The sequence below is a fragment of the Anthonomus grandis genome, chromosome 4 (genome assembly GCF_022605725.1).
Source record: "Anthonomus grandis grandis chromosome 4, icAntGran1.3, whole genome shotgun sequence".
NCBI lineage: Eukaryota > Metazoa > Arthropoda > Insecta > Coleoptera > Curculionidae > Anthonomus > Anthonomus grandis.
The window spans coordinates 18743992-18769933 of record NC_065549.1 but is presented as its reverse complement, the minus strand read 5'-3'; the positions used below and the strand labels follow the sequence as shown (position 1 = coordinate 18769933).

General features: G+C 31.2%; 1 protein-coding gene across 3 annotated transcripts in view; it reads right to left on the bottom strand.

Moving 5' to 3' along the window:
• LOC126735697 (S phase cyclin A-associated protein in the endoplasmic reticulum) overlaps positions 1-25942 on the bottom strand; it is a 206783-nt gene that overhangs the window by 146966 nt on the left and 33875 nt on the right. For 2 of the 3 annotated variants that reach the window (XM_050439761.1, XM_050439763.1), the window contains 13 exons: positions 24972-25290; positions 24750-24899; positions 22820-22964; positions 19733-19871; positions 19519-19671; positions 19213-19456; positions 19062-19134; positions 18942-19009; positions 11747-11974; positions 2996-3278; positions 1048-1158; positions 788-959; positions 123-252 (listed from right to left, as the gene is read on the bottom strand). In XM_050439761.1, coding sequence (XP_050295718.1) covers positions 123-252; positions 788-959; positions 1048-1158; positions 2996-3278; positions 11747-11974; positions 18942-19009; positions 19062-19134; positions 19213-19456; positions 19519-19671; positions 19733-19871; positions 22820-22964; positions 24750-24899; positions 24972-25290 — 2215 coding nt within the window. The remainder of the gene's footprint in view (positions 1-122; positions 253-787; positions 960-1047; positions 1159-2995; positions 3279-11746; positions 11975-18941; positions 19010-19061; positions 19135-19212; positions 19457-19518; positions 19672-19732; positions 19872-22819; positions 22965-24749; positions 24900-24971; positions 25291-25942) is intronic. The other variant, XM_050439762.1, reaches the window with a different exon arrangement.

Below are 25942 nucleotides of genomic sequence, written 5' to 3'. Positions count from 1 at the left end.
TGCTTCGAGGTCTCTACTACTCTTTTATAAGGAATCTTTCATTATTGTTTAAAACAATTTTCAAAAAACTGATATAACTAATTTAAAAATACCATAAAAGATTGATGTAAATAAATACTTACCAACAGCCGATTATTTAACAGATCTACAGCTGACATAAGTTTGTTAGACAAAATGACATATTCGCAATTTTTAGCACCATCTGGACCTTTACAAGCAACTTGCCATAAGTTACAGCATATAATTAGTGTCCTAAAAAAAAGCTTATATAATGTATGCGGAATAGGATATGAACAAAACAAAAGTAGAAACTCAAAGTCAGGGTCTCATGAAACATATATATAATTTTTAAGAAGCTACACGTGTTTCGCTCCTATCGCAGCATCATCATGTGATCTGTGTAGGTGTGTCGACGTAAAAAGTTTTTTTATCATATTTTATAAGCGTTCCTTTTGTACAATTTTTAATTTACTTTTAGGTCTTATAATGCTCCGATAGGAGCAAAACACGCGTAGCTTTTTAAAAATTATATATATGTTTAATGAGATCCTGACTTGGAGTTTTTACTTTTATTTTGTTTTTTGCTTCTTTTAGAAGAATTGTATGATATGTTTTTAGAGGATATTAAGTAATTAACTAGGTTAGAGTTAAAATTATACAAGTTATAAACATTTATTAAACAAAAGAGTATGTAACTAATAGATGGCAATAATATTAAATTAAAAATTTAAAAACATTAAAATTGTACAATAGAGTAAGACTATGAACTTCTTCCAAAATTACTTACTTAACTGACACAGCTTGATTGCCATCCAAACCTAAAGATAAAAGTTTTCCTAAGACCCCAAAGCCTCCAACGCTTTGGAAGATTAAAATATCGCTGCTATTGCCTTTAGTCAGTAATCTAGAAAGTTCATTCAAAATCCGATCCAGTTGACTCATACTTGACGGTGACAGACCTAAAATATTTTTGATATATTAAATATTAATATATTATTATACAAAATTTAATCTCATTCATCTTCTTTTCTTGTACAATGATATTACCTTGATTAGCCTGATTTGTTATACTGCCTATGGTATTGATGTTTCTGTTTAAACTCCTTTTATTACTGCCATCAATTATTGGAGGTTTGTAGGAACTTTCATATTCAGCACCTAAAACCAAAAAATCGTATATTAAGGATCATATTTATAAACAAATATGTAGGAATTATAATAAAAAAATGATTTAAGAACAGACAGCAGAAATGTATACTATGCCCTATACATGAACTAACATTAAACCTTACTTATAACATTAACTAAAGCATTACTATATTATCCAGGACCCTAGAAGCTAGCTATTGGGATCGCGGTAAATATAGTGTAAGATACAAAAAGGGCACAGTTATACCATTTTTCATGCAGTAATATAATTTTCCGGAAAAACTCAAAATATTAAAAATCATTTAATTTTTTCCTGACTTCGTTTCTAATCTAACTTAACAACAAACTAATTTCTTTGTGGCCACTTTGCTACAATAAATCTTCTCTTTTGGATGTCATGGAAAGTTTTTTTTCTTATGGGCTCTTTATTAAATGATTTTTTAGTTAAAAAAAGTCTGTTTAATAACCCCATCAACGATATAACGTACTTGCATTTTCTGTGAATGCCTCTGGTAGCTTTCGCATGGTTATAACATTATTTTCTTTCATTAAGGTCTCGGTTAAAACTTAAAAATCATTAGAAAAATAGTTATTATTATTAATAATAGGTATATTAGAATAACACCTAAAAATTCTAATCAAATGTTCCAATTTTCTTTTTTTAAGACCTAATTATTAGAAAAAAAAAGATTTCTGTTGATCTGCATATTGAAATTTGTTAAATAATAATAATATTAGCATGAGATTAAAAGTAGCAAATATTAATTGACAATTTCATTATTCGACTAATAGTTACTAAATAACATAAGTGTAATCTGAGGGGGAACATAAGTGAAGGGAATTTTGCATAATGAATTCTCCAATCACTATATCGAAAATAAGATGAATATCCATGAGGGTGGTTATCCATCTATTTTCGACGAGATCTCCGGATTTACCGTCCCTAGATTTTTTATGCGGTGAAGTGAAAACTAAAATTTACAAACGAAAAAAAATATGCCGGAGGCACTGGTACTAAAAATTATTAAGGGTTTAAATCTTTTAGAAAAATATCGGTCCAAAAAGCAACAGAAAAAGGAAACACTGCTGACATGCAAGAGGAACGATCTTAGATCTTATCTAAGATACAACAATCTCAGTATTTTCTAACCGTGTAATAATTTTTCGTTAAATTTCGCTACATTTCTTATGGAATAAAATCATTTTTTTTAAGGTCCTAAACCTGTTACACTTTCTCTCCATTCAACACTAATAACGTTAAACTTTATTGATTTCCTGTAATGCAAAGCCCTCCCCATATATAGATGGTTTCTTATTTATTTTTTTTTTTTCCGAAAATATTATATATATATTTTTGACTTACCTTACCTATCTTAATCATAGTATTGGTTCTCTACTAAGATTAAAATATATCACACATAAAGACTATTGAAATACGTATGGTTAATATATAAATGACAACAATGATTCGTTTAAAATATCGTATGCCTAGTAATAGAAAATCTATATTTTCATATATATTTTTCATTCTAAAGGGCCATTCATGTGAATTACCTAGTATATAATATAATAAGTGATATCCTAAGGATCATTTTATATTTTACACACTTGTTGCATAAATAACCATTTTACATATAGTCAACGCGACTCAAATATAAAATAAATAACATTTCATTTTTAAATATGTATTTGGAAAAAATGAATTCTTTATTTTCCTAACACCCTGTACCCACAACCAATAGTTTATTAAATTGCGTCAAAATGTTTGTTTAAATATTAACACAATTTTTATCAATATTCATAAAAACAATTACAAGAAGTTAATACAATATATATAAAATCAAACCTTTATTCGTCATTCTCTGCCTGATCTTTTTACACCTCTTCCTATAAGATTTACCGCGTTCCTTAGCAGCCAACACTTTAGGATCTTCTTTTCCATCAGGTGCATCAACAATTTGTTTTACATTATACTGCTCTAAATCATCAGTTGAAAGGCCTAAAAAAGCGTACGTAGAATTCAATTTCAATAAAGTTTTATCCTCCTTAATACCTGGGTTTGCTTGTTTCGCAGCTTCTTGATGTAAACGGCCCCTAAGATGGCTCATAAGATACACCTCAGATTTTATCTAAAATATATGGAAAAATTAAGTACAACATTTATAAGTAATCATTAGAAGATTAATGAAAACTGCTTGATGAATTGTGAAATAATTGTTTAAGATCGATTATGGCAAGGTTAGAGTTGATGAATGATTGTAGACGATTACAACACACTTTAAAACACATCTAAGGCCTCACCTTCTTCACTGTTATGTGTGAATTCTCCATTTTTTTCGTGCCAAAATCTAATAACCGGACTACTTTTACGTACTAGTAGATTAAAAATATGTGTGTAGATTAGCTATATATGGTTTGGAAAAAGGAGGACTAAAATATCACCTAACAGTAGCCCAAATGTATTTCTTCTCGCAGTTTTATGTGTTTTGATGGAAATATGAAAATGTAGTAAAATTGTAATTAAATATTAATTCATAAAGATTTTAAATAAGACATCTGGTATAAACAAATTTTTCTGAATAAATAAATAAATTGTTATAATACTAAACCTAGAATATATTTTCATTTAAATGGTTATTGGATTCAGTCAAAAATTGGATTCACTAAATATAAAATCACTGATGTAACTATTAAAAAAAAAATTATATTTAACTAGCCTTTCGAGTGATTGAACAAATGATAAAAAAACCCAATGTATATACAGGGTGTCCCATTAAGAATGTTCCTCGGCTGTATCTCAGGCCCCAATAATCGTAGAGCGTTGAAAAAGAAATAGTATAAAAGTGGCCCAAAAAAATAGCTGGAAAATATTTTGAAGTTCATTGGTCAACCGCTAGAGGGCCAGGAACCGCTAGGAAAATATATGTAAGCTATGGTTTTAGGAAAATTTTCCAATAATATCTTTTTGGTAGAAAAATAAAGCAATAAAAGAGCGTTTAAATAAAAGTTGTTTAAAAAAATCGGTGCAGCCAAAGCCCATTTTCTCATTTAAGATAGAAACTCTCCCCACCACTTTATTTGACATTTGACAGAAATGGTTGTCAAAACATTTTTGTCAGGAATAATGTTGAGTGTGATTTTTATTGTACTTTTGATTGTCTTCTATTTTATTCTTATGTTGTGTGTGAAACAACATCATATAAGTGAAGTGAATATAAGTGAAGACTACTCAAAGAAATAGTGGAAATATAAAAACACTCTCAACATACTCATTAAAAAAAAAATTGATAATTTGTAGTATATATTAGATTTTTATATAATGTATAATGAAAGTTAATTACATCCTATAAGTTTACCTTAATTATTTAGTTAGTCTGTCTTATTAGTCCCTATTCTGTATACCTCGTATAAAAGCTTAAAAGGTAGTGTAATAGTTTTGGAATTTAGATTCTGTTTCGTTGTATAATAACTAATTGATGATAATGGCATATCTTACAAAAATACACAGAAATGCATTAACATCGTAAATTCCTTAAATTCCTCTCGACGATGAGCAGTCGTCTCCGGCCGTCTGATTTTTTAAATTTTTTACAGAATAACAATAATAATAGAGGTGGACTCAACACGATCAAGTTGAAGTGTTGTAGAGGAACTGGGTATGGACCATAAAACCAGTATTTGGTTACCAAAAAAAAATCTTGGGTACAAATGTTTCAAAACTCAGAAGATTCCGAAGACCAGTGGCGAAGAATGAAATTTTGTGAAACCATGATGGAAAACCCAAATGAAAATTAAATTGTTTTACGAAATATTCTGCTTTCAACAAAACGGCTGTCCTGTTCATAATGCCGTTCTGGTACAAGAATTGAATAAAAAAAGACTGGCGATATTAAATGGCCTCACAGATCTCTAGATTTGTCCCCAAATGACTTTAATTTTTGGAGTTTTTAAATTAAAATTCTTCAAAATGAATTTATGTTAAATTTATTTTTAAGAATATTAATTCGATTTTTGCATAGTGTTTAAATTTTTCTACCTTTATCCGGGTTTATATTTAATTTATTATTAGAATAACGCTTTAATTTTCATCATGTAATACACAGCAATATTTTGAGTTTACGATTCTATGTGGTTTATATACTGATTTGTAAAACAAATGTAAAGCCTGCATCAGAAAAATATTTTAGCAATACCTGAACTTTCGCGTAGTTACGAAATTTTATTGGAAGTAATAGTTACTCCCATCAAAGTCCAGCTTATTATATTGCGCGTCCGCGTTATTATATTTCGCCTTTAAGCACCTACGGATTCCCCAACCTGTATATTTGCGTGTATACAATCTAGTACAAATATTTTATATATTAAAAATATAATGTATATTTTATCTTATTTTTGCTACAATTTTAACCACCCACAATAAAATAACCTTAGTTTCATTCTCTTTTTATTCTGGTACCTTAGTCCTCCTGATGTTGGCACTCACAATGGCGAGCTGTGCTCTGACTTCGGCGAGTCTAAAGAGTTGTTCTACGCTTCGAATTCCGGTCCACTCTCTGAGATTCCTTAACCACGTCTTCTACCGACTCCAGTACGGCCCTCTATCTTGCCCTTCATCAGAAGTTGAAGGATAGGCCCTAGATTAGGACAGCTTTCGGTTTAACTGGTATTAGTAGTTCGCGGGCAGCGCTTGATCTATTTAAAACCTCTTCATTTGTCTGCATGGCCCATCGGATTCGGAGCATACTTTGAGAACACTTTAAATGCTTTGACCATTTATTTGCAGGGCCACATCACTATACGGCTGATGACTGAAAACCATAAACTTAGTTTTAGTGGTATTTATGTATAGACCCATCTTTTGTCCCATCACGTTGACCAAGTCTAAAAGACGTTAAAAATCCTGGAGATCCATCAAATAAGATGCGGAGTCGTCTGCATAGCGGATGATATTGCTCAGTTCGCCGTTAATCTTAACTACGCGCTCCAGGTCATGTAACGTCTGTTTATATTAGCTAATATTAATAGCTAACTGCATAAAAAATAATGTTCGGTTCTGTCAGTCTGGTTTTAGGCCCGCTCATACAACCACAACCGGTTGTTTTAGACATTGTAGATAATATTTTAACTGCTGCTGGTAATGGTAATTCTTTTACTCTGCTTTACCTCCATTATAGCAAGGCATTTTATACCCTAGACCATAACCTTCTTGCTGCGAAATTAAAGCACTTCTCTAAAAATTTCATGAAGCTCTTTGATGACTATCTTCTGGGCCGAAAATTCAGATTGTTGAGGTTGATGGGAATCGTTCATATATTGGAGTACCACAAGGGTCTATATTGAGCCTGCTGCTTTATATAATATATACAATGAGTTGAAGAAGTAGTCCATTCTTGCAGTGGAGTTAATAGATCAATGGGTAAGGCTAAAGATACTTCGGTCATCCTCCACTAAATTTATTTAAAATATTAATCCTACATGTTTCGGACATATAACATGTCCATCATCAGGGATAACAAATTAAGGGGTTCCGTCAATACATCTTACAGATCTAGTGCCTCAGACAAGGTTAAAAGGTTAAAACAAATTAAGATACATGAGAATGGGACCAAACATGGATTTTACGTGTTTTAGGTCTAGATATGTCCGAAACATGTAGGATTATTATTTTAAATTTAGTGGAGGATGACCGAAGTATATTTAGTTACCCATTGATATACAATGAATTTGCACAGTTTTATTGTAGATGACTGCTTGATACATAAGTTTGCAGACGATACCCAATTGTATATTCATCAATACAAACAAAATGCAAAAGAGTCCATAGCAAAATTAAACAGAGCACTTCAAAATGTATATGACTATTCTAATTTCAAAACATGGTCTAAAGTTTAATACGTCAAAGTCGACAGTGATTCACTTGGGAAAACTTAACTTAGACCTTACAAGACACCTGTGAAAATAAGTAGAATAATCCTTAAGTCAGTAAGCACATTTTGACATAAGAGATAAGAAATAAGCTTTGTAATTCTTTGCTCTTTAGTTTTGCCAATTATGGTAATTTGGTCTTTAATCCTTGCATAGATTTCAAAAGCAGCAACTTTGTGCAAAAAACTCCTGTGTCAAATCTATTTGTAGAGTTTCAAGGAGAAATCATATATCGCCTTGGTTCGTCCACTGAATTTAAAAAAATGGCTTAATATGCATCAAAGGCGGAAGGTTCATCATTTTGTCCAAAAAGTCCTATTTGTTAATATGCCGAAATACACCGAATGACACGGAAAAAAGAAAAGACTTAATAACTTTTTTACTTTTCAATGCATTTATTTATGTGACTTAGTTTTTTTCTTCTTATAAGCTTATTTATCAACCGATTTAAAAAATAATAATATCAAATTATTAAGAAAAAGAAACCGCATTTCAAAAGTAGTTGTTCCCAATAATGTGCTATTTAAAAAAATAAAGTAAATGCCAACATTTATGGTTTGTACATTTTTAAAAGGCGTGTAAAAAATTTAAGTGATAAAATGCAATGAAAACTATTTTTCCGTAATTACTTGATTAAAAATTAAAACTTACAACGCATTTATGGTACCCTATTTTAAAATTTAAAAAAATTATTTTTTCTATGAGTATAAAACAAAAAGTAGCGAATAGAATATCATTGTTTTCAGAATATAATTTTCTATCGAAATACGTAATAATATACCAAGGGTCCCATTTAAAATAAGAGTTAGGGTCACTTCCTGTTAAACCGGAAGTGATGAAAAACAATAGAATATGCTCTTATGCAGATGCTCTTATAACTATTCTATCGATATACCAAATTTCATTTATTTATCTTAAAAAGTAAAAAAGTTATTAAGTGTTCCTTTTTCTCTGTGTCACTCGGTATAAAAGACAAATTATTTTTTAGGTCAATAATATTCAATCAACATCATATCCGAAACGATCATTTATTAGAAATTCCACAGCATCGAACAACTCTATTTGAGCGACACTTTAGATATTCTGCAGTCAATATTTATAATTCTATTCCACTGGCGATTCGGCAATATTCTACCATTTACGGATTTAAAAATACATTTAAATTGTATTTCTTACAAGCGGAGCGCACACAAAGCTATAAGCAATAAAAGTATATTATGTTGTTACTTTTGGTTATAATTGTATAATATCATTCATATTTACCATTGTATTTATTTATTCATATTGTTATCAAAAATTATTAAATATTTTATCAGGATATAGACTATGTGAAGAATAACTAGAAATATAAAAGAAATATAATATAGAACAGTGGAGACAGTATACATCACTGCCTCACGCCACGCCGAATCTGGCATTTGTTGGTTAGTTTTCCATTGACGCGAACCACTGCCTTTTGTTGCCAATACAGGTTCGTAATTAAGCGTATATCATGCTGTCATCAACTCCAGTATTCCTCAATATACAGGGTGTTTCAAAATTCACTACATATATTTTAAGGGCGTATTCCTGAGCTCAAAATAAGACTTTTTTTTTCTCTAAACATGGGTCCTAAAATGCACCCCCTTCAAGCTACAGCCATCGCAAGAAGTGTAAAAAAAATCGATTTTTTAAAACTGTGTCTACAGTTTTGCATCAAATTTAACGAAATTTGGAATACCCCCGTTATTTTAGGCGGTCTATTTACTTTTTATCTTAGAAAAGGCGCAACACTAATTTTAAGGGGTAAACTGAGGAGGTGCACACTTTTGACGGCCAAAATTTTATGTACGCATAATTTTTATTTTAAATTAAGCTACACCAGAATATAGGCCATACAAAAATATAAATTTTATTGCATTTTTTTGATAATACGAATAGTTTTTGAAAAAATCACCGATTAATAAAAGGCTACCAATAACGTAATAATTAAAATTTAAACAGATAATATTAAGTAGTAGACGACATTTAACAATAAATAGGTAGACTGGTTTTGCTATTGTTGAAACTTTGTTACTTAGGTTTTTTCAATAAATTGATGAACAATTATTTACATTAAAGAATGACGGTTTATAAAAATACAAAAATTAGTTAAAAAATTATTTAACATTTATTAACATAATAATTAATTATTTTTTAAATAAAGAATAAACTTCTGAGAAACAAATATTTTTTTTATAAAAAGTGCTCGAAATGCGCACCCCCCGCTGCAATACAAGCCTCCATTCGTCTTCTCATAGATTGTCTTACTCGCTCTAAAATTCCGGGAGTATTTCTTATTGTTTCAAAGGCATCAATAATTCTTTGCCTTAGGACCTCGAGCGAAGGCACTTGACCAGGATTATAGACGAGGCTTTTTACATATCCCCAGAAAAAAAATCTAGAGGATTGCAGTCCGGGGAGCGTGGAGGCCATGGTATTGGGCCTACTCTACCAATCCATCTCTCAGGAAACACAAAGTTCAAATATTCACGCACTGTTATACGGAAATGAGGGGGGGCACCGTCATGCATAAACCACATGTTCGCTCGCACAATTAAACATTGTCTAGTAAACCATTTAAATGGTGCTGTAGAAAGTCTAAATAAGTGTCGCCAACTAAAATTGTAGGAAAAAAGAAAGGACCAATTAACTCATCTCCCACTAAACCTGCCTATACATTAAGCCTAAAGTGCTCCTGGTGGTGAGATTGCCTAATTTCGTGCGGATTCTCTGCTGCCCAAACATGCACATCGTGAAAGTTCACCACCCCTTCCCGCAAAAAATGAGCTTGGTCTGTGAATAGAATACTTGATAAAAAATTATTATCTCTCGCGCATCTCTGAAGTAACCACCTTGCAAACTGTAAGCGCCTTGGGAAATCTTGAGGTAGCAAAGCTTGAACTGTTTGAATATGGTATGGATACAAGCTATTTTCGTGCAAAACCCGCCAGACAGTTGCATGAGAAACATCCAAATTCCGAGCTATTTGTCGGGTGCTTAGGCCAGGATCGTCGTCGATGGCATTCAAAATTTGCTCCTCTGTCACTGGGTTTCGTGCTTGTTGCGGTCTGCCTGCATTGTTCCTGGGGGTCCGAAAACTACCGTATTCCCTAAGATGCCGATGTGACTCTGAAAATGTTCGTACATTCGGGAGTCGGCGATTAGGAAACCTTAACTGATACAATCTTTGAGCTTCATACGCGTTACCATCAGCAAGACCATAAACAAAATGGATGTCTACAAGATGTTCGAATGAATAACGTTCATTTTCCATTTTAGCAATGTTAACGTTTAGAAATAAAACATGGGAATAAAAACTACACTTTAAATCTAAAACGGGAAGTAAACTACTGGAATTAAACAAAGTCAACAATGACAGTAAATTTATTTTACACCAAATGTCAAGCAAGTTAAAAAATGTCTAAAACAAATACTCACAGCTTACTACTAAAACCTCAAAAATAAAAATGTCAACAATTGCGAAACACAGCCTACTTTCTAAATTTTTTCTTTGATTTTTAATTTATGATATTGCTATCCTTTTATTCACCGGCGATTTTCTCAAAAACTAATAGTCATATGAAAAAAATGCAAGAGACCAAAAATTTAAATTTTTGTATGGTCTATTTTTTGGTGTAGCTTAATTTTTTAAAAAATGTATGTACACATAAAATTTTAAATCAAAAAAGTGTGGTCAAAAGTGTGCACTCCCTCAGTTTGAATTAAAATTAGTTTTACGCCTTTTCTAAGATAAAGAGTAGATAGACCGCCTAAAATAACGAGGGTATTCCAAATTTCGTTAAATTTGATGCAAAACTGTAGACACAGTTTTAAAAAAATCGATTTTTTTACACTTCTTGCGATGGCTGTAGCTTGAAGGGGGTGCATTTTAGGACCCATGTTTATAGGAAAAAAGTCTTATTTTGACTTAGGAATACGCCCTTAAAATATATGTAGTGAATTTTGAAACACCATGTATCTATAAGTTTCTCATACCGTACCCTGTCGAATGCTTTCGACTATGAGAACGCATTCGACAGGTTATAAAGCATACGGAAATGTCTTAACTTGTAATGACTGAATTTCTTTGCACATGTTTTTTAAGCATTGTTATAAACACGGACTCCAGCCAGTCGTCTGGTATTTCGCCAGTGGTGTAAGTTGTATTAAATAATAAACTGTGATTTTCTTGGATCATTTTTAAAAGTTCCACTGGAATATCATCTGGTCCGGTTGCTTATTTCGATTTTGCAGAGTGTAATTATAGTACTTCGGAGTTTAGGATTTCTGGACCTTCCATGCTATCAGTGGTGTCTGGCTGATCTGATCTGTTGTGATCAAACAGTTGAGCTATCTATCCAGTCCAGGTTTCAAGAACCTCATGATCGTTAATGATTAATCATCTATTTTATTTTCTACATTATTTTAAATTTTGAAGTAAAGTTTTGTTGTACAAGAGTATTGAGGATGACCTCATAAAGTTCGAAAAATTGACTTACTACATACACATGATTGTGAAAGATTGTTTATATTTTTGGCCTGAATCAACAACCATTTAAGTTCAAAAGATTAAAATGCCTACTTATAATTTCCAAACTGAAAACTCCAAATTGCAGGAATTAGTAAAAAAAAGCTTAATTGGGTTACTTACAAGCACATTACAAACAGTACACAGCTTGGCTTGCGGATACGGTACCATATTAGGTGCCTGGTTATCGTCCTGGTTGCACCTTAAAATAGACAACTCAAGCGCTCTCTGTCGAATGTGTTCCATATTTTCGTCGTGTCTACGCTTCGAGTCTTCTTGTTTTTGTTCAATTCGTTTCTGAAGCTCTTGGGTAGAGGCTAATTGTTTTTCGTGAAGAGCTGACAATCGTTCCTAAAATATGATATATATGTGTATCCATAAATGATCTACTTAATACAAATAAGTATCTACAGTTTTTTTTAAAGTCAATAGAAACCCAATAACACATAATAAAACCAACTTAGTATACAGGGTATTTAATAAGAGTCACAAGGTACCACATTGTTGACCACAGGTTGTTTTGAGAAAAAAAATCGGGTAAAAATAGGGGCCAAAAGAAATTTCTGAAATTATAATAAAGAATAATTTTAAGGTTCTTAACTTCAGCTACTAGATCAAGAAAAAAGGCAAAATTTTTATTTGAGCCCATTTTTTCAGAAAAGAATGTCATCCGAATTTTGAAATTTTTATTACTAGCAATTTTTTAATTAGGAATAGACGATTTTCTCAAAATAAAAATCGTTGGATGAAAGTACTGAATCACTCAACACAACCAAACCTTGAATAAATTGTAGTTCGATAAAACTATTGTTCGGGAAAAATAACATTCAGGAAAATGGCCGCGGGACAATAGTATTCACTTGTCGAGAGTAAAAAAAGAGTTAAAAAAGGTTAGTAATAAAACTATTTTCTGATTTTTGCACCAAAGGTTCCAACCACAAGAATATTAAAATCTATATTGTTGTAACAAATTCACAAGTTTGGAAATGTCCATACCTTAAGCAAATTCCTTTATTTAAGAATTATTGAATTTAGTTTGAATTAAATACCGAAAGGTATTAAAGTTTTAAGTTCAAAACCCTTCTAAATAAGTAAAAGTCTATTTTCTTCTCTTTTGTTATTATGATATGAGAAGTACTTTCTAAATTTAAATTTCGGGTTTGAAACTACGAGGGAGGAAGATAATTTAGTCACTTATCGAGATTTAAAAAGCATTAATCTTTTGGTTTATGATTCCCTAAAATTGATTCCCATCTTTTTTTATTTGCATAATATTGATAAAAAAGTAGATTTTTTTAATGATAATAGTAATTTGCTTATGGACATGTTTGCGCCTATAAACACCATAAAATTTTTAAAAAAAATCTTCTATGGATAACGCAGAATTTAAAATTCATGATAAAACTTGAGACAAGGCAAAAAGAATAAGACTGTAGAATCTCACAATGAATATAAAGATCTTGTATTACTAAGCTTGTACGTAGAGAAAAAAACCTTAAAGCATTTTAATAATAGAAATAGTAAAATATTATGGACAACATTCACAAAAAAATTAATATTTTAGTATCCAGCGGCAGTTTAGCCTTTATTCTAAAATATATTTATCAGCTAATAAATTATTATATAGCAAATTCTGTATTTCCTTCGAAAAGGAAACTGGATGATATTGTGACAATCGAAAAATAATATCGTAAAGGGTTTCAATGGCCCAATTCATTCTTCCAATATTGTCTAAGCTTATTAAACAAGCCCTAAAAAATAACGTGGAGTCGTAACGAATGGTTGACTGACGCAAAGCAATTAGGTTTTCGAAAAGATCACAGTTGTGCAATGGCTCTTTCTGGCATTTTTATATCTATTGATAAGGGTGATCAAACTATTCTGGTTGTACTCAATTATTCTAAGGCACTTGATATTATAAATCATGATACGTCATTGCTAGTCTTTGAATATCTTGGTTTTCATCAGAATTTAATCAGATTCCTTATGAATTGCCAGCAAAGGCTGATTATAACATATTATCTTGTCGATTATTTAGAGATCAATTTTGGAACCAATTCTTTTTACTCTAGTTAATTTTTTTTAAAGATTGCGAAATACGAAAGTATCCAGAATTTATTACTCTTTTCAATCCTCCCTACTGGCCTATCTGATAGTGAAGATCTCAACACGCTAAACAAAATTTCTAAAGACCTTCAATTGAACCCAAGTAAATCTTTTATAATATTTTTTGGTAGACATATTGATGTTAAATATCTAAAAGAGTTGTTTTAAAGGTTCGCAATAAGATTCTTTTTTTGACAATAGAATGTAAAAATGTAGACTTATTTTAAAAAACGGATTAGGGTTTGAAAAACACATTTCTATGTACATAGAATGTATAAAATTTACGTGTTTTATACCTGGTGTCCAGGAAGTAGCGCACAGGATTGGAGGGATAGATAGAAGAAAAATTCTCATGCGATTTACAAGTTTATCTACCTGTAATTTTCCGAAACAAATAATTGCAACATTTTTAAAAAACTAGGACTTACTTGTTTTATCTTTTATTTTTTCATATTTTTCTATTGTTTTTATTATCACACTTTTAGAAATATTTAAGAACTTTGCATTTAACGACTTTTTTGCCACAAATTTCTTATACCAAAAAAGTATAACAAACTGGCAAGGCGTTACATCTGGGGAGCGAGAAGGCCAAGAAATGTTTGCACTCCATCTCGTATAAATGTGGCATCGTCTGTCTCACAAAATTAATTTCGTAAAATCTTTGTTTCTGCCAAACTATTTTAAAAGCCACTGGCAAAATATAACTTTTCTAGGATGATCTTCACGTTGTAACGCTTGAACCCGTTCATAATGATAAGGATAATAATGTTCTTGTAGTATTGACTTCTACTTTTTGCGATGAAAAACTTCAACTTGAGCTGCTATGACTCTAGTACTCATTGTTGGATTGGGTTGGATCCAGCGTCGACTTCACGTTGTTCTTTTAAATACGATATCTAATAACTAAATTCACAAACATACGAGGGGCCGGATTTCTTAAAGGAAAACTTTCCGCGTACAACCTTCATTCTGCGGCTTCAATTTGTCAAAAAGAACTCTCCATAGCTAAGTATTATGTCTACTAGTTCATTGTTTTCGTAAATATAATCAGACAAATCAAATACGCACTATTAAAAGACTGATACAACTGATTGAAGATCCGTCCTGAAAACCACATAACTCACATATTGATAAACGGTAAGAGAAGTAAACAAAAAACAGTAAAAAGGTAAGAATTTATATGGCATAGAATTAAAAAAAAATTAGATTATTAACATTCTTATTTTTTTCAAATTTTTTATGTTTTACTATCTCTAATTTTTTAATATGCAACTTTTATATAGATGATTTTTGGTATATCAACTCCGTTTGACGAGTCCTAAAATATTAGGACAATAAGCCATTAATATATATAATGAAGAGAATAGGACCCAATATGGTGTCTTGTGGGACTCCAATTTATATTTTCAGAGGGTAACTAAGCACTTGATTTAGTTGTAGAAATTGACCTCTATCGGAAAGATAGCGTTTAAAAAAGTCCAATACCATGCCTCGAACACCATAATGTGATAACAGATCATTTCTAACACATCACTCAACATTTTTGATGCGGCACAGTATCGAAAGCTTTCGCAAGATCTATAAACACCGCTATGACTTTATTACTGATATTAAGATTTCTGAGACTAGTGAATACATAGCATCTGCCGTACTTAAACCCTCCGAAAAACCAAACTGATTTGGTGAGAGTATGCAATTTTCATTAAGAAATGTTACCAGTCTATCCTTTAGACACTTTTCAAAAATTTTAGCAAAATTATTTATCAAACTAATAGGACGATAATTCTGAATTTAATTTTTTTCTCCGCTTTTATAAATTGGCGTAATTATGGATTCTTTAAAATGAATAGGTATAATATTTTTTTTAAAAATTAAATTAATAATATACATTAGGGGTTTAATTATTTCTATATGTACATGTTTAATAATTGGTGCGAAAATTCCATCCTTTCCTAGGGCACTATCATATTTTAATGTAAATATTTGTTTGATAAGTTCGTTTTTCGTTACTGGCTTTAAATATAAAGATTTTTGAGACGTTTCTTTTACAGTTTGAGGGTAATTTGTGTTTTTTATTTTTTTTCTCCATTTCCACACCAATGTTATTAAAATATGTATTGCAATAATTTGCCATTACAAGTGTACTTGGAAAACTGTGATTATTTTCATTTACATAATTGGAAGACTTTGCTTAACTTTTTTCATTTGTTGCATCTGCTATAACCTTATAATTTTTTTTAATATTGTTTTTATTGCTTTCTATTTGATCCTTATAAAAATTAAATTTCTGTTTCTTAATTAAATTGTTTAGTTTATTTCGATATATTTTATAAATAGTGTTTTGTTTTTCAGTACATTTTTTTAAGTTTATTTTTAAGTATATCTCTATGTTTTATAGAAGTAATCAAATACAACCGGTTTACAATCCATTCCTTAATTTTTTTGTGTTTTCATTATTTCATAGGGCGTCTAAAGGTGACATTTTTGAAGGACTTTTTTTAAAAATATCCTGAAAGGAGTTTGTGGCTTGTTTAGGATCCTCTGTACCTAAGACTTCTGACCAATCCTGAACTGACAAATTCTGTTTTAAGAGATCATAATTTATATGGTTGTAATAGTCTATTTGTTCTTCAGATTCATTGAAAGTATTAGTGCTTGCCTCGAGATTAACATTCAGCATAATTGGGTAGTGGTCTGTTATATGAGTATTCAAGATAAATGATTTAAATTTTAAATTATTTGTTTTAATTTTTTGTCTGACAAATAAATGGCTGTTTCATGAGTTACCCTTATTGGAGAATTTATGTAGGATAAAAAACCATTTTAGCCCATTAGAGAGAGATATTCATTTACCATAGGGTTTTGTTTGTTTTCTATATTAATATTCAAATCGCCAGTAAAAATTTCAATATTTTTTGTTAGGGATTCTTCAAAAAATTTAGTTATATCATTAATAAATATGTTCTGCTATCGGAGGCGGTTTAGGCTGCAGTAACCCGGAATGATAAACCACGACGCTCAAAGATTATTATACTGATAGTTGCCTGTGATAAATTTAGTTTTATATGATTTACATCAACATTTAGTGTTTCTCTGACAAAAATTAGCAAACCATCTTTTTTGTTAAAATCACCATTGTTATAAAAGGTATTATATCCCGGTATGTTGTATATATTACAGATTAGAATTTGAAAACATTCACTTAAAATAAATATATCACAATAAAACAGTTGATAACGTTATATAAATAAAAGTAATTCATCAAAGTTTTTTTTGCGCTTCTAATATTTAAATGTAATATATTTATGACCTTGTTTTTTTGCAAAATTTGTTTTTTTAATATTACATCATTTACTAGTGTCCCATTATCCTCCGCACCCAAATCGTCCAATATTTCATCTTGTGGGGGTTTAAACATTATAAGTTGTAGTCAATCTTACTTTTAAGTATGTCCAATTGGTAATTGTAGCTTGGACAGTTTGGGTCCGACGTTGCATGTGACACACAGTATGACAATTTGTATTTTTTGTTTGCTTCTGTATAGTTGTTGCACTTTTCTATTGCTTTGTCACATTTTTCAATTTCATGATTACCTGCACAGCATTCACATACCTTATTTTTATTACATTTGTTATTTTTGTGGTAAAATTCCTGACAATTATAGCACCTTGTGATACTCAAGTCCTTATATATTGGACAACGCTGCCATCCAATATGTACCTTTTTGTATTGCATGCATTTTTGAAACATAGCTCCTGAATACTCCGCAAAAATAGTTGCTTCCATGGTCTTTTTTTTCTCACATATGTTATTTTTAGTTCATCTGTGTCGGTAATCCATTCATTTTGGTTTCTTATAATTTTCTCTATTTGTTGTTCAGATTCATTGCCTTCGTATCCTGGAATTTTTATCTTCGGTCTCATCATTGTTGTTGATATTATTTCATATTTATTCTGTATTTCCTGCTTGGTCGGATATTTAATGACAGTGTTCCCATTTCCTGTTTCTCTCATACTTTTTATACCAATGTTTAGCTCGGAAGGATTTATTTTATAGTTATCTCTTAGTTATCTCTTCTTTTGTTTTTGCTACATCTTGGAGTTATTTCGGACGGATAATCAGTTTTGGAATATGAATCCTGTTCTGCACTGTCGGCTTGCTTGTAACTCCTGAATAAGTCTTTTCAGAGAGATCATAAATACTTTTATTTTTATTTAATTTTTTTTATTTCTTCAATTTGAGCTTTTAACATACTTACAATTTCATTTTTATCCTTAATATTTGCATTTTTCCTATCTATGACCTCTTGCAATAGTTCAAATGTACCATGTTTTATGTATCTAGGGCAATGAAATTTTATGACCCTTTTTCCACGTAGCTCTAAGACTTTAACTTCCGATGCGGATAAACCACCGCAAGATTTACATATAAGGTTTTTACACCCATCACAATTAAAGACTTCTTTCGACTTAGTCTCTTCACAAATTCCACACTCCATCAGGAATCATCGATCACTGAAAGTAAACAAGCAAATAAAAAAAAGATTTTTCTTATTAGTTTTTTTAAATTTTTTTGACCAAAAGAAAGACGTTATTACTTACGAGCTGCGTAAAATATCACTCATATAATACATCATTATAAAAGATCTTTAAAATCCAATTTTGACAAAATATTGCAAATAAGTTACTATCTTCACAAGTATATTTCCTTATCATAAATTATAATATGTGGTATAATGTTATCATTTTTTTAACATTTTTATATTCTCAGGGCATTTTGACTATTGTCGTCTGGGATATTTAATGTATCTTCCAGGAACTTAAAGACATCTATTATTTATTCCGCGTATTTGTATTTGTTCGGAGTATTTTATGCAATTTATTATTAGTTTTCGTTTATGTTTATTCAGGTATCTAAAAACTATATTTTCCTTTCTAGATGCGGATTTAAAATCATTAAGTCTTGAATTCATTTCGAAGTTTGTCTTAATTTTCTTCTGGTCTATTGGAAATTTTTTTTTGTATGAAGAAATATTACAATAGAGGGATCCTCTTGATTAAAAAAGCTTTAGATTAAAAAATCTATTAAACCTCAAGTAAATGATTCAAATAAATAGAATAACGAAACCCTTGCCTATGTACTAAATAATGTATATAGAAAAGTTTAATAGTATTAGCAAAGTTTAAAAGCAGTTAAAGAGTCATAGGCTTACCTCTCTGTCTCTCGCTTTCTCTCTGGCTAACTCTTGACGCTCTCGCTCCCTTTGTTGCTGTTGTTGACCTGCATTCAAAAAAATTGCAAAAAAATACATTAAGAAACAAAAACCACTAACCTATCCTTTCATCTCTTTGCCTTCTTTCATCTTGTAGCCTATCCAACCTCTCAAGCCTCTCTCTTTCTAAAGCCTAAAAAATATTATAGTCCATGAATTAATCAATAAAAAATATTCTTCAAAAAAAATTCTACAAGTACAATTTTAATACCTTTCTTCTTTCTTCGACTGCCGCTTCTTTAGCAGCTTTTTCCTCTTGTCTTTTTCTACGATCTTCTTGTATTCCCTGAATTCTGCCTCTACGTTCCCTGCAAGACTGCAGGAAATCATGGCGTTTATTTTGCGCCTCTAACTCATTTATAAAGGCAATTTCTTTGAGTTTTTCTTCTTCATCGTGCGCTTTTTTTACAATATCCTTGATATGTTTCTTGCGATTTTGGGCTGCTTTTTGTAACCTAGAGATCAACATTTTAAGTACATTCGAAATTTTTCGTATTGACTTAATAAAAATGTTTACCTCATTTCCATTCTTTTTCTCTTCTCTTCGATAAGCAGTAACTTAGCAGTTTTTACGTCTTCCACTCTCGCACTAAGAGCTTGTAGCTTTTGCGCCCTCTCCAACTGTAAATCTTCCCTACGTTTCTGGGCTTTTATTTGCTTTGCTTGATACCTAAAATACCGATAAGGTTTAAAAATATTTTTATTACTGCTCATTTGCTATATCAACTCACCTTCTGACAGCTTCCGTAAAACTGATTTTTCTTTTAGGGTTAGAGAGTTTCTGGTGTAATTCCAGAGCTCTGCCTGGATGTCTAGCGTTAATTGCCTCCAGAGCAGCCAGTGTATCTACACGTTCGCTCCAAGACATGCCTATAATAAATATACAACGTAACATTCTTTAATTTTCAGGATTATTGCAAAACTAATACAAATAAATGTTGAGAATTGATAAACAAGATACCAGAGGTATTTAGAAAGTAAGTTTTCTTAGTCGGGCTTTTTTCCCAGACGCCACCCAGCGGACTTGACCTAAACATAATTTCAGCTCAGGTTCTACCAATAAGAGCAAAGTATGTCCGATTGTGAATCACGTGCAGTTGTCCATTTTTTAACTCCAACAGAGTTAAACACAAATCAGATTCACGTGCACGAGAGACGTGCAGAATTGCACGATGAGCAGCGTGCAGGGCGCTCAAAAAGCGCGTTGAAATAATTATTAAGGACAAGCAACGGGCTTATTGATGATATTTAGGATATGATGAAAACTTACAAATTCACCGAACTTCAATCCACACAATATTGTCGGAGAAACTTGGTTAGAGTAAAGTTTGTGCAAAATGGTTATATGCCTGCTTTACGATAACCACGAAAAACAACGACTTCACGCCGCCCACAAGTTTTTTTGAAATATTTGAAAAAGAAAACAATGATCAATGATCTTTACTCTCGCATTATGATAGGAAATAAAACGTGGGTTCACTATACAAATCTCGAAATGAAGCGTCAAAGCATGGTTTGGAAAGAACGGGAAGAAAGTCGTCGGAAAAAGGCAAAAAATCAATACCCTGGGAAAGTTACAGCCACGGTTTTTTGGGACGAGTTAAGATGTTTTATTCGTCGATTTTCTTGAGCAAGGTACCAGGATTAATGCGGACTGATATTGTAAAGTTCTAGAGAAACTCAAAAATGCCATTTAACGCAAACTAATATTGCATTTATACCTCATTCTATCTGCCATATTCTTAATTTATAACAAGTTTTCAAAAATATGTAGATATGGTAGTTAGAAGTTATAATTTCCCTATAATCATCTTGGTAACCCAGACCAGCTGATTTTCTAACAGCACTTATAGACACTTATGGACTTATTGCACAGCACACTCTGCAGGACCAAAAATAGGCCTTTAAAGTTGCTGATCTAAAAATGCTCGTTCATGTTTTGTTTATTTATAGAATCATGTTTATACACATATCAAAAAAGGTCTAGGACATAAACGTATTAAAAAACTATTACACGCTGATTTGGAAATGTTCTCAACATGTTGTCTAGGGGTCTCTTGAAGCATATATCGCATAAGATTCTGCGCAATGCGTATTTTCCCCCTGTTCAGGCATACTTATCTTATGGAATCTTGGCATGGAGTCACTCATCCAGAGCTCATGGACTTATTCTTTTCAACTGCATATTCTCCATTTTAATTGACCAATTTTACTCCAACTACTACAATTGACACTAATTTTAGACATTTTAATAAAAAAAATTAACTGTTTCTAATGATTGTTGAGTAGTAATACAGATAATGATATAAATATTTTATAATTATTTTACTGATTGTGTTTTTTTTTCATTGTAGCATCCTAGTATATGTTCGAAACGTTAGCATAAAGGAAACATTTAGAAGACTTGTTTTATTTGGCTCCATATCCAACTAAACTTAAAAACTAAAAACAATTAACTAGGTCACTAAAATAAGGTAATAAATATAATCATATATTAAAGATGAGGTTAACATATAATTTCTAAAATAAATAATAACTCCTTGGATGACGTCATAAATAAAGTCTAAAAATTGTTCTCATTACATAGTCCTTTTTTGCAATATATATAGCATTAAGCCCCAACAGTGTTACCCCAGTAAAAAAATCCCATAATTAAGTATGACATTTTTTTATCCTTTCCAATTCCTCGTATTCCTTTCCCACCCCCTGCCGTTGGTAGCTGAACCTATTCACGCCGGTAGCCAGGCCGGATGATGTCGGATGCATCGTGGAATAAGCGTCAACGTGTATTTAAGGATTTAATGTTGTGAAATTAATAACCCTAAAGGGGTAAACCGTCCTTGGACGGCCTTCACACAGGCGCATGTCCATTGTAATTGAGGAAAATAACAAGTAGGGCAACTTGGGGTAAATGGAAGATATGAGGCAAGTTGGGGTACCCATGCTAAACTAAAAACTAACGGGTGTAAGTACCTTTGGTATGTCGAGGAGTTGATATCTATCTACTATATATAGACTATCTACTGATAAAAAGAGTGCACAATTGATGTTTGTCTTTGGTCAACGGATTTAGGCTTAAAGTGATTCTGTTTAATATTTTAATATTAACAGTTTACATAATTTGTTTATAAAGGGGAAAAATGGCTACTTAGAATGGAACTCAAAAACCACAAAAATGCTATTCCGCCAAAGAAAATAAGAAAGCAAGAGTTGCTGGAAAAACAAAGACAACCCATAATAAAGGTGCTCCTTTGAATATCACTGGTTCGATTGTGTCTCAATTGTCAAAAATGGTCTCACAATTCTTGTGCTGGGGTAGAGGGAGATTACCCTAAACCTGGTTTTTCGTTCGATGTATGTAAATATGAATGCATTCCTTATCCCGTAGGAAAGCCTTATACTTAAAAGATAAGCTTGTTGAATAGACCCTATTTTTTGATAATTGGGTGGTATTTTTTAATTAAAATAAATCCTAAGCGTCCCCGCCTTGCCTTTAGTTCTCCTACACTATTAATTGATGCATAATAAAATAATCTTAATCCGTTATCTATAATAACAATAGCTCTTAGGTACAAAAGAGCGTTTTTTTTCCATTATTTTTTTTTAATATTTGACTAATGAATATCCCAACTTAAGTATAGTATATACCAAAAATGTTACATTCTCACTTTACTTGAGTCCGCCTATACCATTTGTCAGTAAACTGTAATTAAGTTTATTAAGGTCATAGTATTGCAAAATTTAAAGAAAAGTAAAAAAGTTACGCTAAGAAAAGGTATATTTTCTATACAGTTTGTTGTACCATATCTATTACCTACCTGCCAGCATTGGTTCATAACGTGCTTCCAAAGAAATATGATCGTCGTCCAGCATTCCTATAGGACAATTCTCATTATCTCCTTGGAGTTCATCCCCATCAGTCTCTGTACCATCGGTTTCTGTATCGACTTCAATATCAACACACTTAAATAAGAAAAGTCGATATTAAGTAAAGAAGCCTCCATAATATTCACTTAAAAAAACAGGAACTTTAAATTTAAACAATTAATTTAATTCGTTTGATATATAATTGATGACACAATAAGTAGCCGAAAACTATGTGCTCCACCACAATATACGTTATTTGTTCGACAATATTTGGATCAGACGTTTCCAGTTCGATAGATTGAAAGAAGAGGTGCTATTTGAATGACCCCCACGTTCGCCAGATGTATCACCTCTATACATTAATTTCTGAGGCCACTTAAAAAGCAAAATCTGACTGAACACACTTTATTAGATAATTTATATAACACAATTGTAAATGAGTGCATTCACGTCAAACCTGAGATATTGTAGGACGTGCTGCAACATTTTGAGCAAAATCTGTACTATTGTATGAAGAATGGAGGTGGCCATTTCCAGGTTTTATTCAATTAACACGTGCAAATTCTTTTTTAGTTATTTGTAGCAATAAATTTTACCTCTAGACTTACGAATTTATAATAATCTGTAGTATGTTAAAGCTATCTCATTTTTCCTTGTAATTTTTTTAAAAAGAATCTATAATAAAGTAATTATTTTAAATTACCTTTTAAAGTTTTTAATTTGAACATCTTAAAAAGTACTAATTTAAACTGCATCTTACTAAGTATCATTGTAAAGAGAATCAAAAGACCTTTCCAACGATATGTTGATTGATCTCTTCCAATTTAATATTTTAGAGTTGGTGCCTTCTCCGTTTAGGAGGATCGTAATTATAAAGGAGATTTTGTCGATAAAATCGACGATTTTATAATTTAAAAAAAGCTAATGGCTCTGTTTCGTTTTCGATGCGCCACTCTGTATGTTAAATTATGTGGTTCAGACAAATTAATCTTCTTTTAGCCTTGAAGAAACCGTCAAAATAAACATCAAAACGTCGGTCAATTTTTACTTTTGACGTTGGATCAATTATCCCTAACTCGCTACTTCATCAACTTAAGCTCGAAACAATTGAAATGTATTTAAAAATAATAATTTCAGATTTTTAAAGAAATTATATATATATATTGTCTTTTTAAATTATCTTAGTGGTTTTTTTTAAATTAATTTTCTACTTAATGCCTATGATTACTAATAGAATTTAGAATTGCTAATTTTTAATTACTAACTATAGAATTTAGTATAAATATGATCTCTTGACGTTTTTTATTCAAGAAATCCTTACTTTACAAAAGTCGCTAATCCTAAAGAGTTTATACGACAGGAGTTAATTTTATCATTTAACTGAGGCTTTCATTACCAAATATTGGATCAATTTATTTTCCCAACAAACAAAACAGCGAAACAACACAAACTTCGATTTTGGCAATTGTCAGCAATTCTAGCATCTAGCACCTATTACAATTTACTTTTTTATTTACTAGTAATTATTAACAAATAAATAGGCACTTAAAGGTATTAAATTAATCTGTTTTATTACAATAATTCTCATTTTTGGGATTATTTGCACATGAATTACTTGACAAAATGTATGATTAATTTGTTCAATTCGTAAAATAATAAAATTGAAAAAAACTTTAAATGTAAAAATGGTAATGTAAAAGTGTACGTAATGATATTATTGAAACTGTCTAAAGGAGAAAATGCATTTAAACCCCTAGAAGTTATAAACAAAGATCACATTCGAATTTCTTGTAAAAACAAATTTGATCTTAAATTGGAAAATAAATATCTTGAAATTGCTCTAAATAAACCATAGAAAAAAGGTTCATCTCATTTCCTCACCTTTAATTTTTCAATCTCCTTATGTAACCTATCCTCCTCCTCATTCAGCTCTTTAGTTTTCTTCCTATGTTCCTCCTCAGTGGCCATTTCGTCTTGCATCTCCTTTAATTTCGACTGTTCATCATCCGTTTCAGAATCAACATCGAATTCCTGAAAAAATGTCCTTATTACTACTGAAACTATAATTTATAGAGATAGGCAATAAAAGTGTTGTCAATTTACCTTCTTCTTACTTCGCTCGCTTTCAACCTCTTTCTTAATAATCAAGTTCGCGTTATTTTTGTCTTGCACGCCCTCGTGTATTTTCAAATTACTCTTGGTCATAGTAGAATGAGACCTTTTTAGTCCGGCAACGGTTGCTTGCTTACTCACGTTATTTTTTAGACTTTTTAAGCTATTAAGGTTCTCTTTAACGCTTTTATCCATAGACTTCTGAGATTTTAGACCATCAGAACCCTCAGGCAGGAGTGCCAAGGCCGGTAGACTGGCGGTAGCGCTTACCTGATGGAATCTCGTTGCCCAGGATAATGCTGTATCTGACCTGTTAATAAACATTTTTTTATAATCTGTAATATACATGGTGTTACTTAATACAATTTTTTTACGACTGTTTAATAATGGTTTATTAAAAGATTGTATTTTATTAAAAAAAAAACTACGCAGAAAGCTAAACAGAAATATTATACTGTACCATGTCTGTTAAAATAATTGCTATTTGATGTTGTTGATGCACTGCTTGATAACTTGACAAGTTATACTATTAATAGAACTAATTTGAGTATTAAAATTTAGAAAAACAACAGCTAACTAATACTAAACAAACAACTACTAAACAAAGAATAATCGCGATGCAAATATACTGGTGTCTATCAAAACTTCATGGACTAAAGGATAACACAAAGTATTAATTCATTTTCGGAATTAGTATATTTTGAACACTTTCTCATAAACATAAATCATCTTAGCTTTTGGTCCATTATTCCATGCTAAAAAGCACGTTGAAATTAAATTATAATATTCATATTGAAAGTTATTCGAAACTCACCACATTTTTGAAAAGAAAGTGGAAGGACTATTGCAAAATAGCAAAAACCTTGTGTGACATTATGAGGCAACCATTTGACGTGCCAAAGTTTAAGTTGATAAAATGTCCTTTATTACCACACATTTTAGCTCACTATTCGCTGGTACAT